This window comes from Falco punctatus (genome assembly GCF_963210335.1).
Source record: "Falco punctatus genome assembly, chromosome: 3".
NCBI classification, from domain to species: Eukaryota; Metazoa; Chordata; class Aves; order Falconiformes; family Falconidae; genus Falco; species Falco punctatus.
The window spans coordinates 103,283,367-103,304,223 of record NC_137582.1 but is presented as its reverse complement, the minus strand read 5'-3'; the positions used below and the strand labels follow the sequence as shown (position 1 = coordinate 103,304,223).

General features: G+C 40.6%; 1 protein-coding gene across 3 annotated transcripts in view; it reads left to right on the top strand.

Moving 5' to 3' along the window:
* Positions 1-385: 385 nt before the first annotated feature.
* The window catches only part of TGFBR1 (transforming growth factor beta receptor 1), a 36,760-nt gene continuing 16,288 nt past the window's right edge, over positions 386-20,857 (top strand). Inside the window, exons 1-4 of one of the 3 annotated variants that reach the window (XM_080381205.1) lie at positions 386-540; positions 7,391-7,642; positions 8,029-8,271; positions 13,973-14,203. In XM_080381205.1, coding sequence (XP_080237331.1) covers positions 462-540; positions 7,391-7,642; positions 8,029-8,271; positions 13,973-14,203 — 805 coding nt within the window. In that variant the 5' untranslated portion in view covers positions 386-461. Of the gene's footprint in view, positions 541-625; positions 1,141-3,014; positions 5,322-7,390; positions 7,643-8,028; positions 8,272-13,972; positions 14,204-20,857 lie in introns of those variants that run through there. The other 2 variants (XM_080381207.1, XM_080381206.1) reach the window with 2 other exon arrangements.

Genomic DNA, 20,857 nt, shown 5'->3' with positions numbered 1-20,857 from the left:
AGCTGCTGCAGTGCCTCGCCTCACGCCCCGCGCTCGGGTGCTCCCCACCGCCTGGACGCGCTGGACACGGTCCCGTCCCTGTGCGGGAGACGGGCTGCGCGCGCGGGACCAGCGCCCCCCGCCGCCCGAGCTCCTCGGCGGGTCGCGGGGCCGGCCGCTCTCCCGCCGGGACCCCCCCGGCGCCCCCCCCCGGCCGGGCCCGCCGCCAATCACGGCGCGGCCCCGCCCCGCGGCCCGCCGGCCGCCCGTTGTTGTTGGGGCTCCCGGCAGCCGCCGGGGGCGGGTGACCAATCGGGCGGCGCCGCCGCCGCGTCAGTTACATTAGCGGCAGGAGCGGGCTGGGGGCGCAGGCAGCGCGCGCTGCTCCGTTTCTCCCTCGGGCGGGGCGGGGGGGGGGGGGGGGGCGCGGGGCGGGGGGCTGGCGCGCGCGCGGCCGGGCTCCGCCGTTCCGGCAGCGGACCATGGCGGCGGCGGCCGCTCGGCGGGCCTGGGCCCTGCTGTGCCTGGCGGCGGCCGCGCTGCTCTGCCCCGGAGCGGCCGGTGAGTGCACGCGTGTCCGGGGGAAGGAGCGAGGGGAGGGGAGCGGGTGAGGTGGCGCTTGGGGCGGGGGGAGCGGGGCGGCGGGGGTCCGCGGGTCCCCGTCGGTTCCTTTCAACAACATGGCGGAGGGGCCGGCTGGGGCGGAGTCGCCTTCCTCCCCACACCCCCCCGCCAGCCGGGCCCGGCGGCGCTCGGGGCCGCTCGTCCCTTTGTTGGCCGAGGGCAGCGGCGGGGGCGGGGGCGGGGCCGCCCCCCCCTCCCCCCGGCCTCGCCCCCTCAGAGCGGCGGTGGTTCCCGGGGCCCGCCGGCTGCGGCCCTGCTTTTCCTGCGCGGGTGCCCGCGGAGGCGGCGGGGCAGCTTGGGGTGTGTCTGCCGGCCCCGTCGCGCCAGCCCCGCGCCGCCGTGCCCCGCGGGCTGCCCCCAGCGCGGCGGGCAGCGCGGACGCGCCGAGCGGCGGGGGCCGGGCCGGGCGGCGAGTTCCGAGGGCGGCGGGCGCCTCGGTGCCGCGACGGCGGCCCTGAGGGCTGGGGCCGGGGGGTTGCGGCTGCGGGCAGCAGAGCTGTGCGCTGCGCACCGGACCGAGCAGGAGTAGGAGCTTTGGTGGGTACCGCGCCGCAGAGCGGCTTTCGTCCGCCAGCCGGCCGTGCCCGTGCTGTCCCGTGGGAGAGAGGTATCGGAGCTGTGCTGTAGCGGAGCTAATGCGTGAAACTGGGGTTCTTAATTCCCGAAAGCAAGGAATGGGTATCTTCCCATTAAAAATAAAAAAAGCCCGTTTCGGTTTTTAGTTTGTGGTTTGGGCTGTGTGTCCTAATGAGGTATACAGGTGTTACAGACACCCTACTCCTAATGGATTTAGGTTTCAGTTTCATCTGTAGTAAGTTAGATCGTGATGACAGACACACAAAATTTGCATTTTATAATTGGCCCGCTTCCTAAATTCTTCTGTAGGTGCATTGTATATTGCTTTGGGTTTTAAAAAGGAAGTGGAGATGCACCAGGGTTTTCATCTTCAGTTACAACTGTAAGATATCCCTCAATCTGGATTTCTACCATGCTGTTCATAATTCAGTCTGAGATGGTACTCGTGCTCTAAAGAAAACATGGCTTAAAAGAAAATGCAACTTGCTATACCAAAGTGCTGTGTTAAATGCTTGTTTTATTGTTGAAGAACATGGAGAATCTTTGATGTGGCAACAGTGAAATAAGCTTAAGTTACCCATTGTGGTTCTTGTGTTCTTGAGAAGGTACAGCAGGCTTTAATAATTCAAAGCTTTTGGATGTGACACATCCTATTTAGGTGTTGAATAAAATTTTACCTTGATTTGAGTTTTGAACTTTTCCTTTTTAATGCCTGTGATCAATCAACAGTTTTCACTTAATCTCAGTCATGAAATTAAGGTCTAAAAGCTTTATGTGAAAACAAGGCAATAGACTTCTGTACAGAAGCTTAAGGATGGAAGTGGTGGTATGCTACCATTTTGGTGTTTTTTATTGGAATAGGGGGCATTCAGGGTTCCTGATGCTTAACTTGTAGACAGGCCTTGGTGCTGGTAAAGGGGGTTAGTTTATCTGAATGTTGTGGTCTGAGTTTGGACAAAGTACAAGGTATGATATCACTCCTGTTACTTGGTATTCTTATCATGGTTTGGCAAAATTCTGATGCTGCTGTTCTGCAATGTAATAGTGTTACTGCATGAATTAATTGTCTAGTGATATGGTTTGTATAGTGATTAGGCATGTAATGTATCACAGCAGCTAGTTGAACAGTAGAACAGCCCAAATTTGTAAAGTCAAAGTCTGAACTTGAACTTTTTTTTTCCTTCCTATAGTCTTTGGTCTTTCCAGAATTCTGGGCGTTAGCACAATTGCTGCTAATCGCAAATAAAGATGGAAATCTGATTTGTATGCTGAAATGAATTTAGAAGTACAAATTGAGATCTTTATTCTTTCTGTTTTCATAGTGTTAGTAAAATTACAGTCTAGGCTTTTAATTTTAATTTTCTTTTGGTTTTCTGAAGCATACTCTTCCGTGAAAGATACATTAAAAATTTGTTTCTGGTATCTTGCTGGAAGAGGCATGAACATATCTGTGAGTAGCTTTATGGATGACATGCAAAAAAACCCTGATGGTGCTAAATGGCACCTGCACTATGGAGATTATAATAATGCTTTTTTGTAGCTGGGATTTTTCCACGAGGCTTTATCAGTACTTGCAAGCTGAGGATAGTGCCTTAATAAAGCATTTATCAGTTTTCTTGGGTGCATCACTTCAGTTGCCAAAACCCGCTGTTTTCAATGGAAGCTTTCCTTAAAGAGATGGATGAAATGCATGTGATAGTTGTCCTGAAAACTTGATATCCAGTGCTGCTACTTTACAACAGTGAACTTAATTAGTGCCTTTGTGAAAAGAATGAGTGAGTGATGGTCATGAAGTATCATGGTTAAAGGGGTGGGGGGGGTGGGGGGGGGGAAGTACCCATGTCCCAGATGTTGTAAGACCTAAACATTTTTGCATCTTGAGCCACAAGAATTCAGAGATGAGTCAGGTATATTGTTGAGGGGATTGTCTGAGTAAGAGACTAGGAATCTGACATTGTTATGTATTACGCTGCTTTTGCTACTGACAAGTTTTATTAGTTAGGGAAAAAATTACCAGTAACCACTACAGCCTTCTTACGCATCTCCCTAAAATCTGTTACTGTCTTTTGCATGTTACAGCCATGCTCCTTTATCCCTTGAATCTCTACATCTTGTAGAACCAACAGTCCTGATTGTTCTGTTGAAGTTCTACTTCTTTCAAAAGTTGAATTTTCCACAGAAGAGTTACATTGTCACAAGAGAAGGATCTGGAGTTTCTTCAGCACAATGCTGCTCTTGGAGGTCTGAGACTATTTGGTTTTTTGTTTGTTTTTGTTTTTTTTTAACAAAGACAATTGTTCATTACTCAAATGAGTTGTGGGTTTGGAGGTTTAGAGTACCTAGTAAGTTTTAACTGCTGTAATACCCTTTGTTAGCATCCTTTGAAAGACAGTATTTCAACATACGACTTCCAACCAAAAATTCTTTGGCTGAAGCTGGTGCTTTATGCTAAACTGTCTGGTTGCAGTAGTTCTGCAGGATGTTAGCAAGTACTATACAGTAATTCATAGTTCTGTGCGATTCTAAAAATAAAGTCTTTGTGCAATTTTCTTCAGAAAGACAAGACAAAAAAGACTGTTTCAATAGGTACCTGGTGGTACAGACTTCTAGAAGTTAAGTCGATAGGCTATTCTTAATTTTCTTTGTTTTATATATGGTATTAATATCTGAACTCCTGGGAACCAGTTTATTAAGTTTTGTCAGGCAGTGTAGTTTCAGTGTCTCATTTGCTGCCAGCTTGCTCTACCCTCACTGTGGGCTTTCCAGGCTGCAACACCTGTGGAAGAGAGGCTTTTTAAAGGGAAGACAAAACTGTCAAACAGAGTCTGAGCCTAAGAAATTACACAAGTAATTGTATTCAACACAAGAGGTTAATCTAATACAAAATCAGATCGGGGTAAAAGAAGCGTGCTGTTGATGACTTCTGTGACATGGTGTGTGTCATAATGCACGCATGCACATGCCTTCCCTGCATCATCTCATTGTTTTCTGTTACAGTAGTCACTCACATAAAGCAGGAATGATTACGTAGAATGGTCATGGCACAGTGAGGAAATGCAGTAGAGAAGGCACTAAACTACTGTGGGGACCCAATTTAATTTGTTTTTGGCTTTGTCAGCAGTTGTCTATATAACCTCCAGTGCATTCATTTAGCTGTCTGTACTTTCATTTCTCAAGCCTCTTATCACTTAGACATGAGTTTTCATTAGTGGGTAGTGGAGCTTCATGCTAGTGGTTCCATCGAAATACTATTTTAATAATTTTTCTTATTAGAAAAAAGTTTTGTGCCGTGGAAAACATGGACTAAGACTTTCCTCCTTTTTGAGTTTAGTAATTTTGAAGGAACTTTTTGTGCTAGTAGTTGTAAAGGGTGCTTTTCAAAGGTATTGAAGTACATCACACCTGAAGGATACAACTGGCTGTGGAAGGCTAGCTTAAATCAGTTGTCATTCTCCAGTTGCGTGTTGTTATCAACTCATTTCAGAAATGTGTGTGTTCATTCAAGGGAACTTGGAGACCTGACTGGTTTCTGTCCTGAGGTTTTCCAAAATTACTGTAATGCTGCTCTGAGAAGAAAATAGACTACCTGGAGAGAAAGCGAAAGTTTGTATCTCCAAGAGGACAACAGTCATAACTTTTCTAAGATCAGTTGTTAGTGAAAACACTTCCTTGTAGGAATGAAGTGATTTAACTACAATTGGTCTTTGACATCTGATGTTTAATCTACAGCGTGTTCATAGTCATAGTCTTTCATCTTTTACATATAGGTGACTGGAGAGTGAGACGTGAGCAAGGTTATTTCTATTCCATTTCCTTTCCTGCTGGTATAGTTTGCTGAAGATGCTGAATTAGTTTTCCCGTTAGTAAAATACAGAAGTTCTACTGTTACGCTCTGGAGCTGGAAGGTCTGAAGAACTGTAGGTGGTGAGAGTAGGGAGGAGCCTGAAGCACTTCTGTGTTTTTTCTTTTTTTGAGAGTGCTCACTAGAGGGCAGCAAAGCGCTGTGTTCCTGGGGCGCTGGCGGCGTGGCCGGTCAGGCGTTGTTCTGTGCTTTCGAGGGAGGGGGGAGCCGCCTCCGAAGGAAGCTGAGCTGCGTGTGATGTACTGTGCCTGGGCAAGAGCCTAGAAGATAGTGGCATCAGGTGGGAACAAAAGTATAAAATGTATCAAATTGCATTCCTTGGCAATTCTATAGCAAAAGAAGTGGGAACAAAATGAATGAGGAATGTAAGAGACCAAATACTTGAGTCCTAGTGGTATCAGTGTGTCTCTACAACCTCACAAGATGAGGAACGTGGATAAGTGTAACAATGTCAAACCAAACCTCACATTTTTTTAAGTAACATGGCCTCTGTGCAGTGACTCGATGTAAATACATCTTACTGAATATCTGTTGCTTACTCTAGGCATTCGGGTGCATATGCAGTTACGATGAGCCAAGAGTATTACTTAACTAGAAGAAAACCCAACAAGCAGGCCTTTATCTTGTTTGCTTCAAGTTGAAAGAAATAACAATGTGTTAATATTTTTAGGAGATTTTTAATGAGTTAAAAAATAGTTTAAGTGTGAATTGCCAAAGGCACACCAACAGGAAAATAACTGTTAAATTGTTCTCATAGTTAAACCCTGAATAATAAGACTTTCTTTACTTCTCTGATGGGGAGTGTGTGGGAAATAGCATCTTCAAAAAGGGGTGCTTCTAAGAAGCTTTACCCTACTGTGTGCCAGTTCTCATTTTGTATCCCTTCTAATTACTTTTTTCAATGATCTTCATACTAAATAACTTTGCAATCCCATTCGTGTTTCTTTCTGCCTTTCTCTGACTGGTCTGTGGGCTGGTGACCCTCTGAAACATGGGTTATCTTTCTGTAGCGGGTCCTAAGAAATTTGTTATATCTTTTCTGTAATAGTAGGCTGTGATTGGCAGTAATTTGTTTTGATTCAAAATCTTGGAGGAAAGGTGTTTTCAGACAAAGGAGTACAGCTTGGAGTCAAGACTTTGAGATGGAATACATATTTGAGATCAGATTGCTGTTAAATCCATGATATCCAGTGATAGAGAGGGGTGGAAATCTGAGGCAATTCAGGTGGCTATCTTAAACTCTTAAATCTAAAGTGAAACATCTAATTTCAGATTTTGGGGCATCTTTTGCTTTGCCACCTATTAATCCTCATGCCTTTGGTGTAAGAATTTTGTATTTTGTTTATGGCTCAGTTAATTTTTGTGTTCTGTGCATGAATGTTTAAAACTTCAAAATTTGTCTAAATTTACATATTTTAGAACTTGTCAACATGCATACAAAAAGATTATGCTAGCTTTTGCTCTCGATGTGAAAAGTGGAGTTGGAGCATATTGATCTTTATTGTTGCTGCTGCACTGTTTTCTGTCTGGCTTTGCCCCTGTAAATGCAGAAAAGAATGGAGAAAGAAATTTATAGTAGCAGTGTGTCTTCTCCAAGAACTCTTGCAATGTTAAAAATTAAACCTGATCATCTTAGACATGGTTAGTCTGTCATTCCTGCTTCCCTCCCTATGCCCCTTCCTTTACTAGTGCAATTGAAAGCTTTAGTAAACCAGCAACGTGAGTAACGTAAGGCAGTGTTTTCCTGTGGCTTCATAAACAAGTCAACCATATTCTGCTGGTGTGAAAGCTTATGTTCCGAGGCTGCTCAGGATTTGTTTCTTAATGTGGATTAAGCTTTAATATGCCCTTTCCTCACTTCAAAATTGAAGCCATCATTAATATGTAAAGCATTAATCTTGGGTAGCCAGCAGCCTCCTATTTGTTACTTACTAAAGCTATACCCGTTGTTATTGTGAAAAAATTGACATTATTTGCATTCACTTTGAAAATAGCAGAATTGTATGCTATAGAGGATACAGTGTTACTAAGTCTGGATCTTTAGTATTAGGAACTGTCATGGAATGTCTTTATCTAGAGGAGTATGTAGGATTGCAGCCTTTCTCCTAATATATGATTGTATAAAGAGAGAACACCGGCTTTAAATTTGACTCTTTCATCTGCTCATGCCTTTTTTTTTTTTCTGACTAAAAAGCCTTGTAATGTTGTTCTTTAATGTGACAGTTCTGTGTTTATGTAACCAGACAGATTATAGGCCTCCTAGTGTTTTGAACTTTTATTTTAGTCATTCAAGTCTTCTCAACTCAGAACATGTACCAATACTAACATTAATGTTTTTTCTTGACACAGCATTACAGTGTTACTGCCATCTATGTACAAAAGACAACTTTACGTGTGTGACAGATGGGCTATGTTTTGCCTCAGTAACACGAACTGCAGACAAAGTAATACGCAACAGTATGTGTATAGCAGAAATCGACCTGATTCCCCGAGACAGGCCATTTGTTTGTGCCCCCTCCTCCAGAGAAGGAGTTGCTACTTCGGCTCATTGCTGTGACAGAGACCACTGCAATAAAATCGAACTTCCAGTTCCAACACCAGGTAAGGGGGTTTGGCATATTTTTATATAATTTTTAAATAGAAAAGTCTGTAAGAATGCAAGTTTCAGTTTTGAAATTGTAAGTGAATTTGAAGACCTAAAGTACACCTTAGATTCTGGAAATAAAATTTCAAAACACTTGGAAAAAGAAATTTAATCTTCTGGATAGGTATGTTAGGGCCGGTTTTGAGACTTACGTACATGTTAAATGGAAACTGAGCATGTACATAGTTGCTTTTGTCCTTTGTAATATTTAAATTGTTGAAAAAGTTACTGGGCAGAAGGTTTAACAAATACACTGAAATAACTCGAAGATCACTGTGAAATATAATAAGCTTAGTTGCATAAAAAAAATAGTTTTACCCTTTTCTTCTATTTTTACTGTCAGGCCCTACTCCAGGAAAACCAGCTTCTAATCTAGGACCTGTGGAACTGGCTGCTGTCATTGCTGGACCTGTCTGCTTTGTCTGCATTTCACTAATGTTGATTCTATATCTTTGTCACAATCGTACTGTAATCCATCATCGTGTGCCAAGTGAAGAAGATCCCTCACTGGATCGCCCCTTTATATCAGAAGGAACTACTTTGAAGGATTTAATTTATGATATGACAACTTCAGGGTCTGGGTCAGGTAATGTCGTGCTTCTAGTAGTAATTACTCTGTGTTTAAGAGCCTTGTAAGGCATTACTTTTTTTATATCGTCAAATCTACTTAAGCTTAAAAGCTACTTCCATGTAGATTCATTCTATATCAGTGAAGATCCAATATATGTAAATAAGTGAAATAAAAGAAACATTGAGTTGCTGCTCCTGTTTCTCATAATTCTGAGAGTATGGTTTGATATGCAGGGCATATCAGTCAGCTGTAGTAAATGTTTTGTTTTCTCTGTTAGTAAGGCTCAGTCATTTTACCTTTTTGTCCTGCACAGCATATCTAAATTACCATCTTCTGTGGTTGAGAACTAGTGAAACATTTTTCTTTAGCTTTAAACTGAAAATTCATTTATATCTGTAGCTGTTTGTATATGAAGAATATTCTGAATTCTGAGTTAATGTTCTAGCCAGTTCTCTCATTACAGAAAATGTTTTTCTGTTGCAAACAGCTATTTCTGTGTGTATAGAATGGATGGAGTGTGCAGAACATGTCTGAAGAATTTCTGTCCCTTGATTTTGTGAATTCTTGTTTTAACTCTGACTTTAACAGGTGTTGCTCTGGGAAGATGAGGCCGTACTCTCTCATTGCATAGTCTCTGCTATTGTAATCCTGACATAGTGCTTACAGGATTGTGGTGGTCTGTGTCGCATAAATATGGTTTAATAGAGTTGATGGGGTTGATGTCAGGTACATCAGTGTATAAATTCATCTCTGCTCTATGTTAAGGAGCGAGACATCAGATTGTGTTATGCAATATTTTATCAGCTTTTTACTATGTAAGAAGGCTAAAAAACTTAATACTGAAAATTATTCCTACTACTTGCAAATATACAGGGTGAAACATCCATGCCCTTTCAGAGTATTTTCTGCAAAGAAACACTGGTGTTTAATTGTCAGTTGCTGAATTCTCTTTTGATTTCCTAGAATTGAAAAAATGTAAAACAACAAAACCCAAGAATCTAAGTTGTGCTTCTTTCCCGAGGGCTTTAACTGTTAAAACTCATTAAGAGTCCATTGCTCTGTCAGGTAAAATCGATGTAGCTTGCTGAACCTGTTTAGGATACAGGTCAAAATAAGTCATCTTCAGTCATACCCTCACTGAAGAAGGTGAGGTTGCATTGAGTGTAGGCAGTTAAATTTCACTTGAGAGAGTTTTTTGCGTATCCAAGTAAGTTTTGATCATGGTGGGCTAAGTTACTCTGTGGTTAGAACTGGAGCTGTGGTAGTTTGTGTTTATCTCGGCTTTCTCATTTACAAACAGCAATAACTAAAATAGTGGAAGTGGTTAATTTAACTTCCAGTATATTAGGCTAGAACTTGATAAATGCTGATGCTGAACTTACTTTTCCAATTATGTCCTTTCTAGGAGGGGTGTACAGAAGTAAGAGACTTGGTAAACGAGTATGAAAGAGGTTTACATTTCTTGGAATGTAGGAAGCTACTGAAAAGAAATTCTAATTTAAAAAAAGTTAACCCTTAAAAGAGCAGCTGTATGTTCTATGTGTAACTAGTCATCTGCAATGTAATAGCTGCTGTCACTTCAGTAAACCCAGAAAAGAAAGCCTTTAAAGGTTTCCCTTGAAACTGTGTTTAGTCATACTTTAAGAAAGCAAAACCAAAACCCACCAAAAAAACTACTGTCTGGTTGATGGTTCCCTTCTGACTTCTGTGGATAATCGGAGCGCTTGTGCTACTTTCTGCATGGCTGCTTTCCCATGCTGCTGCAGACAAGTCAGACCTATGATAATGTTAATTGAGACTTCATTGTCAGTTGGTTCTTCATTATCCTCTGGCATTCCTGGTGGTCCTTCTGAGCCTTTCTTCATGTTAGAAAACTCTGGAAGTACTCCTTCAAAATAAGCTCTTGAAAAGCAGGGAATCCTGGTTAGAAGAAACTTAGAATCCTTTCTTCTTCCAAAGCAAATGGTTAGAAACTACTGACTCTTCCCTTGCCTATTTGGAAATTACACTTTAAGTAAAAGTGGTGTGCTGGGGAATTACTTAGTTTTCAGACCTTCAGGACACTCAAGCTGGTCTATATGCTCCCAGAGTGCCTGACCTACTATATAGTATTTGAGTATTGACTGCTGATGGCTGCATCAGGAAGAGCAACAAATACAGATGAATTTTCCTTACCCCTAAGGAAAGCTTGCCATTAACTTGTTTTTTTGCTTGAATGACAAAGTCTTTTTTCCCTGTAAAACAAGACTGGATGATTCCTTTAAAGTGATCTTTTAACTTCAGCTGCAGTGAGTTCCATGTTGTTCAGCTCTTTGAGAGAAGTATTAGCTGCCTTTAGTGTTCTGTGCTTCTGTTTTATTATGGTAGTGGGATAGGAGGTGCTTCAAGTACTTATACACTACCAACAGTACAGAAAATATTTGCAGTGACTTGTTTCACTCTTGTCTCAAAACTAGTCAATGACTACATAAATTCATGGTGCCCTAGCACTTGAACTGATAATTTTCTTGTCCTGAAATGTGCCTGCAGCAATTGAATGTCATTTAAATGTGCATTTTAATCCAGACTTTGGTGCAGCACCTTTAAAATTGAGAAGACTGTACGTTTATGGAATAACCTGGGGGTGGGAAACAGGGTCACTGAAAGGAGAACCATTAGAGCTGCTAGTTAAAGTAGTGCTTAATCCTGTCAGAAACTGAGAAGTATGCAGTTGGGGTGAGAAGCACAGTTAAGGAAGCGTTTCGTTTGTAAATGCTAAAGTAAATGCTCTGCTCTTAAATTCATGCTGACGGACCAAAAAAGCTTGTAGTCAAATAAAAAGGATTCTACCAGTTTTGTATTGCAGCATTCTCTGAAGAGAAGCATATAAAACTGAGAACTTACCAAAACTCTAAAAAATGAGCTTCCTAATCAGATCAAAAAGGAAGTAGGATTCACTTTCTGCGATGGTGAAGAGTAAGCTGTTATTAATTATTCAGTCTTCTGTTAGTATTGCCATCTTGTTCCATGACTAACAAGACCTGGAACTGCAGGCTTGATGAAAGAAATTGATTAAACATCTAAAATAGATCCTTCTGCTTCAGCTTCTAAGAGAAGGATGTCCAAGTCACTTGGAGCCGAGAATGATTTTCAGATCATGATGCAAACTCTCAAATGCCAACTGCAAGTTGTATAGATAGATTCTGTTGCCCAGCTGTTATTTTTACTCTCCAACCCATGAAGGACATTTAGTTGCAAGGAAGTAGGAAGAATTACCTAAAACAAGGGGACAGGCTTTGGTTATTATCAGTAAGTGACTTCAAGCTGGAAGGTGAGTGTTTAGAAATCCAGTGGGTCACAAAAATCAATATGAAGTTGAGTCAGTTGAAGTGAACGCAAGGCTGCTTATCTGTGGTTCATAGAATATCGAAGGGAGTGAGATTTTTAGTTTTGTGGGGTTGGCCTTTTTTATTAATCCTCAAAGGAAGTCTTCTGGGCAGAGACTTAAGAACAAGAACAATGTTCTGGCAGCTGCTCTTGTTGGCTGCCTTTAGTGCTTTAGAACTTAATTTCCCAATTATCCAAATTGGGTACAAACTTCTTATGCATTGGATGGTCATTGGCCCAAACTAATTGGGTACAGTTAAGGTAAGAAAAAGAACTCTTTTGTTAAATTCTTAGAAGGCTTGAGGATACTTTGTTGTGATGTACGAAGGTGATGGTGAAAGCCTCAAGTATAAATTGGATGACCATGGCTGAATACAAGATGCCAAATGTTATGAACTGCTGTTGAACTCAACATGGGCTTGAATTTTCTCGTCCTCCTGATTAACAAACTGACTGTCATCTATCTTCATGCACAGTTAGAAGAAGCTGTACTCAAAGATCTTGAAGTACAGTTGTGTCCAATGTGTATGTCAAAGGCTGATGCAGTAGCTGTCTCCAGTGAGTTTCTGCTCAGGCAGTCTGGTTTACAGTGAAACAGTTGCTCAGGTTCCTGGCAATAAAGAACTGTTTCCTTTATAGCAAAAAGAGGAGACTGCTCCATTGCAACAGAAAGTCTGTAAGGAATTCTTGTGGATGCAGGATAAACGTGGATTCCAATCTTCTGGTTTTGTTTAGCAGCAGTAGTAAGAGAAAGCACAGTTGCAAGAAACGGAAGCAAGTTGAATCTTGTGACTTGTAGAAATAAGTATAGGAGCAAGGTGACTAGATCAGGTAGCAGGGTTTTTATTGTGCTGTGATGTTAATGTGATGATTGGGGGGTTGTAATGTGAAATTGAAGTGCTCCATGACTGGAAAATCAGAGCTTAGTATTTGTTTAGAGGTTAGCTGATATCCTTGGACATCATCTGTGTTTTCTTAAACAACAAGGGATGTCTATATAAGTCGTACAGCAAGGTGAGGAGTGCATCTGAAAATGTACAAACAGTTCCCTGAAACAGCTGTGGGAAGAAGAAAATATCAGGCATATCACCCGCTTCAAGTATACAAAATCAGCTTGTATTTAACGTTTGCTAGTGGATTTTGCAGTAGTATGTAAGTGTTAGAGGAAGCTTTCTCTGGCCAACAAAGTCAAATCTTACATTTTCAGGGCTGAGTTTGGTCCTCTGGTTGTTCTAGTCTGGCCTCTTCTGCATTTCAAAAGTCTGTAAAGAATACGTCAGGCTTCGAAGATGAGCCTTTACAGTTTGGGCACACAGCACAGCTGACCTGAGGACAGCTATTACAGCAAAAACTTCCAACTTTCTCAGTAGGAATTACTGTAGCATCTGAAAACTGTTAAATCACTGGTATGGTGTCCATTTTTTACCCTTCCTTTCTACGTGTAGGTATGTTGTCAGCAGAAATCATGCAGAAAATTTGTGTAGGTGTAGAGGTCTTGAGTAACTCCTTTAAATGCTACAGTGTTTTAATTTGCACTCCTCAGACTGACACACCACAAACATGGCAATGCTACTGACCAAATTGGATATCCTTCTAGGGCCACTATTAGCAATGAGTGCCTAGAGATGGACAGGAACTAGTTATCGGAGCTATTAATCGAGATTTATTTTCTATAGCGTAAGGAAATAAAGTGATGTTCTGGTAGCTATTGGAACTTAGGTTATGGAGTAATAATTACCTTGTAAAGCGTACTTGGGCAGGAGTGTGAACTTTTGAAAGTCAGTGTAGCTGATAAGCGTAGTTTAACTTACAAATGGGTCAGGTCATACGTGGTGATAAGTAAATGAATCTGTATCAAAAGTGCCTTTGAACTGCTTTACTGGGAGAGTTATGGGCAGATCCTTTTCTGAAAAAAAACCACCCCAAAACCAAAAAAAAACCCACACAACACAACTCCTGTAACAAACCACCAACGAACAAAAAAATCCGCCTCAATTTTGGTCCTGATTGCTTCATGGTTTCTTTTTCATTAAAATAACAACTTTGTGGATCAACAACTGTCAAGATTCTGAACTGAAAGGAGGAAGTTTGTGCCTTTCTAACAACTGTAGAGGTGGTTTGTAGTGTAATAACTTTGAGTACTTGTTTTGCTGGCCTTTAAGGTTGAAGGCAACATCTTGCCTACGTGCTTGTTAGCAGTTCACAACAAGCTGTTAAAATTTTAAGAGTTTATTATTGAGTGCATTCTAAGAGGAGTATCTTAATGGAATATAGATCTTTTATTTAGAACTTACTATAAGTACTTGTTTTGTGAGTGATGTTTAAGGTGAATGTTAAATCTGCTTTTTAGGTTTACCTTTGCTTGTGCAAAGAACAATTGCAAGAACTATAGTACTGCAAGAAAGCATTGGTAAGGGTCGCTTTGGAGAAGTCTGGCGAGGGAAGTGGAGAGGAGAAGAAGTCGCTGTGAAGATCTTCTCGTCAAGAGAGGAACGCTCATGGTTTCGTGAAGCAGAAATCTATCAAACAGTTATGCTACGGCATGAAAACATTCTTGGATTTATAGCTGCAGACAACAAAGGTTAGTGATACTATGAATTCATTTTACTAATTGTGTACACAAACAGAATAGATCAGGGGTCCTCAAACTACAGCCTGTGGGCTGGATACAGCCCCCCAGGCTCCTCAATCCGGCCCCTGGTATTTACAGAACCCCCTCGCCCCCCCCCTGCCAGGGGCTGGGGGGGAAACTGAGCAGCCACAGACGACTGCCACTTCATCTGTGCGCTGGCCCCCTGTTTAAAAAGTTTGAGGACCCCTGGAATAGATGGTAAATAGATGGGAAAGATAAAGTTGTCAGGATCTAATTAAGAGTAGCAAAAAGTATTTTTGTTACTGGAGCGTTTCAGAGTTTGGCTAGTGTTACATAGGTTTAATGAAGGAAAAAAGTGCATTCTTCTTTTTCTGGAAAGCATGCTTTGATTAGATTCAGAAAAAAATCCCACACATTTAATGAGGTGTAATTTCTACAAACAAGTTATAATAATGGCTAAGGTTGGTATCAAAAAGGAGATGCCTTGTCCTGTCAGCCCACACATGTGCTGGATACCTGTACTCTCTTAATAGTCTGATAAGGTAGATGTGTGGAACCAAAAGAGTTCATGTCTAATCCTGTTGTCCTAATACAAAGTAGGAGGTAGATGATTCATTTTTAAGAGTGAGATATGAGAAGTTATTCATTTAGAACTCCAGTTGGAAAATAAATTGGCAAAAGGAGGTTAATGATTTGTTCCTAGTGTTTAAAAAAAGCTTGTACATGTTTGCTGAAGCTCTCTTGATAAGCCTGTAAGTATCCATTAAGATGGACAGTCTAGTAATTTTTTCAGCTTGATTTGTTGCAGTCTGTCAGGTGAAAATTTCTTGGGATTTTCCTGCAGTCCAACTTAAGGCAAAAGAATCTGGCAAAAACACAGAAGTTTTTGATTTCTTATATTAAAGGGAGCTAAAATATTATGTTTTTTCATCCAGTTATTTTAATCTGAAATTAAATGTTTCCGATTTTAGTAATTCAGAAATTACCACAAATGGCTTCTGACTTTTTTTGTGAAGAAAGCATTAATAGAAAATTCTGTCCTCTTAGGGAGGAGTCAGGAATCCACACACATCCTGAATTCTTAAAGGGTTCTTGGTTTTGGGAGATTTCTTAAATGGTTTTAGTGTAGTTGAAGTATACATGTAAACAGAGCTTTCTTTAATTATCACAAGATTAACTTCAAGTATCCATATCTATTCCAATTCTACAGATTTATATAAAACCCAAGAGGTTTTCTGGAATGCTTCCTTTATCCAGGAAAGGGTTAGCTAGCTATAACTAACTTGCGCCTAACAGATGTTTTTGCAACTTGTCAACGTCCAAGAGCTTGCAGATCTATGGTATACCAGGGTTCTTCCTGCAGCTTATTATGCTTACCATTAGAAACTGTCTTACTTTCATGCCTGAAGTTGCACTGGATATTCATAGCACCTGTGAGAGCTTGAGTTTGTTCTCATGGACCTGGTGGAATACCTGGAGCCTGGATTTAAAATTAGTAGACCTGTTGCATTAGACATAAATGAAAATCCATCTCTGCAGAAGCCTTAGGTACTGGGTCTGACTTAAGTGTAAAGGATATATTGCAATATCTTGGCTATAACTTTTTAACAAAATTAACAAATTAAGTATACTACTCTCCCATTTTGCCCCAAACCCGTTGATAGTTTGTCCCAAAAATACACTTGACTACTGTGCAAAGGAGGTATGAGGAAGGCTTCCTAAACAAACGGGTTACTAAAATAATTTCCTAATTGTTGGTTCAGGTTCCAGATGCAATAGGATAAAATTCCATTTGACTTGGTCATGTTTATGTTCCTTTTAATATAATCTGATATAAAATTGCTTCTGGTTTCTGTTGTTAATATGCTGTACATAAAAAAGGAAAAAATCCATAGCTGATAGATTATGCCTTTATTTGAGGCTTTAGGGCAAGGCTTTTCTGTTTTCTTGACAACTAGTTGGCAATTGGTTTATGAAAAATGGATAAAGATGTGTTTTGAAAATGCTGCTGCTCTTGGCTATTTTCTAACACTATTGCTGTCTGAGCAGATGTGGAAAGCTGGGTTACACAAATGCAGAAATCTCTGTATAACCTTCTGCATTCTGTCAGTGAGGAAATACGTACATGGCATGCTCTCTCTGGGTTACGCATTCAGGTCCTGAATATTGAAGGAGGCTGATGCATCAGCTCTTGTTTAGAATACTTCAGGCTACCTGTATCCCATTAAATGGGAAAACACAGAGGGACTGTTATGGAGGTAGTTTTTCCAGCTTAGTAGGTGTGCCATCATGGTACTCTGAAAGGAGCAAGTGTATCACAAGGTGGCTTTAGAGGTCAGTGGCTTAAAAACACCTCTTAATGGTCTTTCATTGTAGATGCTGCTGCTAACTGATAAATGCTTATTAGATGCCAGGTGCAAGATGAAGTATTAGTTCACAGCAGTAATAGCTGTGAAGGATTTGCATCCATTTCTCTATACAGCAGGGTGCTGAATGCATTTGGGAGTTACTGCAGCCTAGCTGGAATGCACAAACTCATGAGACTATAAGAATCTGACTGTGTGCCTGAGACCTTGCAAAGATTACTACATAGATATAGCAGTAAAAGGAATTACTTGTGCAATCCCCATTCAGTGCTGGCTGAAAGCTTATCTATGAAGAAATCTTAGGAGTAAGTGTCATGTATCATGAGGACTTGTATTTCCTGACAGGTAGCTTGTGGGGGAAATGTGGGCCAGTGTCATGCTGCAGACTACTAGTAAAAACATTAATTAGGAGGTTCCTCTTAATGCAACTGTGCATTTTCCATGGCTGCAGGAGAACATCTAGCTGGCCACCATACTTATAAAATTGGGAGAGGGCTTTTGGGTAGAATGGTGCATGTATAGATTAGAAAGTGTTTAGAAGCACGGACAGATCGGCTTAAGTCAGTGGTGTTAGCTCAGATGGTGGAGTCGTAAAGCTTGTGACTGAACTACTGTCTCCACTCATTCTACACTATTCATAGTTATTCCACGTGCCTTAATGGTACATTCTCCTCTACTTCCCCACAGCTCTATGGTGTTCAGGCTACAGGAGCTGGTCCAATCTGTCTGCTTTCTCATCCCAACATTTACTGGGAAATAGGTGCTGCTGTCAAGCCAGCTTGCAGGCTGAGAAGCAGTGAATGATTTTAACTGCAGTGGTGTTCTGTCTGGCAGGCATGTTTGTTCTGGGTTGCTTGTTACTTACCCAGGAGTATATGCTACTTTCAAATATGGCTAGGTCGGGAAAATCACTTTCTGGGCCATGTGTTGCCTTGTTTTGAACCACCTAAACAGATTGGGGGTTGGGTGGGGTTTTTGTTTTGTGTTTTTTCTAACACTTTTCAACTAAGTATCTAGGTATCGGAGACACAATCTGTACTCTTCTACTAGAAGAGCAGTGGCAGCTGCCTCTGTTTACAGTATTGCAGGTTTCCCTGGAATAGCTGTCTGTAACCACGACTGTATGTAGTTTGTTACAAGTAAGGGGAAGTGTTGCCCTGCGTACTTTCAGATGACTTTATGCACTAAAATACTTTGGCCTCTCCATTCCTTCCCTTTAATTGAAAGCTGTGCTTCCCTAGGTGAAAGTTTTGTTCAGTCAGACTACTTTACATGGTAAGTAGATGCCCAAGAATGATATTAAGCAAAATTATATTAAGCAATATGCTGTGGAAAAATGAGAATTCCTTCCTCTTGAGAAAAGTAATATTTGAGCCATTTATTGTTTTTGAAGCTCTGGCTTTAGCCTGAGAAGGAATTTGACTGGAAGATCTTGCTAATCTACACGGCTAAAGTGCTTTTCATCAATTTAATCTGATGACTGTCTCAGCGTGATAGTTGTTTCACTAACAAAATATCAGCCCTATTCCAGCCACAGAAATATCTTCCCTGCCATGTCCCTGAATATCTAATTTCTAAGAGTTTTCTAGCTCTCTTGATCTCTTTTCTTTTTCCTCTTTTTTTTTTTTTTTTCTTTTTTCTGTTACATTTTCTGCATGCCAAAAAAGGAGGCTAACTTATCCCTGTCTCTACTTGGAAACACTTTACTAGATGATACTAGAGAACATATGCAATTAGGCAGCTTCTGTAATGTCTAGGCAATTCAGCTTGGAACATAAGTCTGCAGTTCAAAACTGTTGTACCAAGCAATCCTGTCACACGTTAAAACGTAGTATTTGGTTTAAAAACAAGCATGTGCAAAGTCCAGATTTTTGTTTTGCTCATACCAATGTGGAAAATATTTTTCAGTGAAGTGAATCCAGTCAATTCAATTTTAATTGAAACTTGATTATACATACTTGATAAAGCAATCATAAATTCCTTCAAGAGGTAGCTTGTCTAAGGTGGATATTGCTTGGACTTCACTAGTGTTTTTCTCAAACTGTAATCAGCCTTCTAACAACAAACCTGAAAGCTTCTTTATTCAGAATTTCAGATTGTTAGAATTGCAAAAGAAAATCCTTTTACTTCCAAGTGATTTTGATGGTCTAAAATACTTTGAGGTTTCTTGCAAACAACTGAAATAAGTAATCTCTTAAATAGGTTTCCAGGAACACACCTAAGTTTATGTAATGTTCTTGAACATTCTGAAATTGCTTGAGATTCTTGATTGTGGTGTGTATGTGAACCAAATTAGGTTACCTTGTCATGGGAGGCTGTGCTACTCTGTGTGTAATTACTACTGACTGTAATTACTTTTTCTTACATGATAATGCAAATCCTGTGATTGAAAGCTTCATGGCAGATGCTGTTTACTGTACAGCCAAAAATACTCAGGTTCAGGTTTATTACTTGATGATAATAATAAACTATTGTCAACAGTATAAGCAGACTTAAGTTCATTACAACGTGTTCTGCTTAGATCGCTAAGCAAATACATAGCTTGTCAAATACAGAAAGGTAAAGAAAATGTAGTAAGACCTATCTAATAGCTGGACATTATAGTTACTGCTGCATTTTAGCTTATCTGTAATTAATATTACTTGTGTAAGTTTGGATGAACGCTGCCCCTTCTTAAAATCTGGTTGGAGGGCCACAAATATTATTGACAATAGGAAAGAATAATGGCTCCTTTCAAATGGATAGCAAGCCCAGCTTTATATTTTTCTCCTTTGGAAGGAAGGTGAAAACATACTGACTATTAAAGACTTACGGGTAATAAATAGGTTAAAACTGAAGTAGAAGGGTCTGTAATAAGCAGCATAGTCTCTTCTTAGGTGGGTGCGTAGAGTTAAGAGGAGAAAAACTTTATGCAAGAACACCATAATCTTGATTCAAAGCAATGATAATTCTTCAGAAACTTTGACATCTTTAAAATATCTGTTTAAACACAATAGGTCTAGTAGACTACTTAAAATCAGATTACAAATTTCCTTATTGTTGTCTAGTTTAGAAAACTGCTGATATATCCCATTCATAATAAACAGGAGAAGAAATCAAATACAGGTTCAAGCAATGAGTGCGTATAGTGCAATGTAGGGCCATAACTGGTGAAGTAGTAGATTAAAACTCAGAAGAGAATATTCTGAACTGATTAAGTTTATTTTTATTATAAAAAACTTGTACAGTTTTTTGGAGCTCTCTGAATATATATATATGTGATGAGTGTACCCTTTATATGGCTGTGGACGCATACCTGTTTCTAATGTTCTGTACAACTGGTTCAGTGAAGCTATAATACTGTTGCACTGACTTTTCAGAGACTGCTACTCCCTTTGGAGAAGGTCACATTTAATAGTATGCAGAGTTCTAAGTTAAATCTTAGGCAAAGTTGCAAAAGAAGCATCATTCCTAAATATAAAATACCTGAAATAATAATAACAAAAAATCTTTTCCTTTTTTCTTTTAAAAAACAAAGCTTGGGAGCCGCTTCTGTGGGCATGTTATAAGAATCTTCCCACTGCAATAGCAGCTTTCTAGTGGTGTTTTACACTTTAGACCATTGCCTGCTTGTTTAGCCTGTTTAAATTAACAGCTTAGCTGAGACTATGCTTTGACTGTAGCAAGGCAGAATTCTTTTTCTATTATGAGAATTCCTGGAATGTGGATTAGACTTCTATCTGCCTACTCTGGAGCATTTGGTGGCAGCTTAATTTTTTTTAGCTTTTTAATGGCATCACTGGCCTCACTAGAAACATCCAAGTAGAAGGGATGCTTGAAAGTCTTGCCACACCTACCCAAGTGTTTATTTAAAGATAAGCACAAGTACTTCTATTAGGGTAGTTTCTGTCAATCAGTACATCAGACATTTTGTGCCTCTTAACTCTTCTGGGCCAAGCCTCCTCTTTGAGGGGCATGGAAGAAGAGGGGAAGGAAATGTGAGGACCACCTATTTGGAAATTATTGTGGTTTAACCCCGGCCGGCAACCAAGTACCACACAGCTGCTCACTCACCCCCACTCAGAGGGGTGGAGAGGAGAGTCGGAAAGGGATGTAAAACTTGAGGGTTGAGATAAGAATAATTAATAATTTAAACAGAATAAAAAGGAATGAACAATAATAATGATGATAATAGTTATAATAGAAAAGGTGAGGGAAAGGATAAAATACAGAGCGAAAGGGAGAAAGGAAAAAGTGATGCACAGTACAACTGCTCACCACCTGCTGACTGATGCCC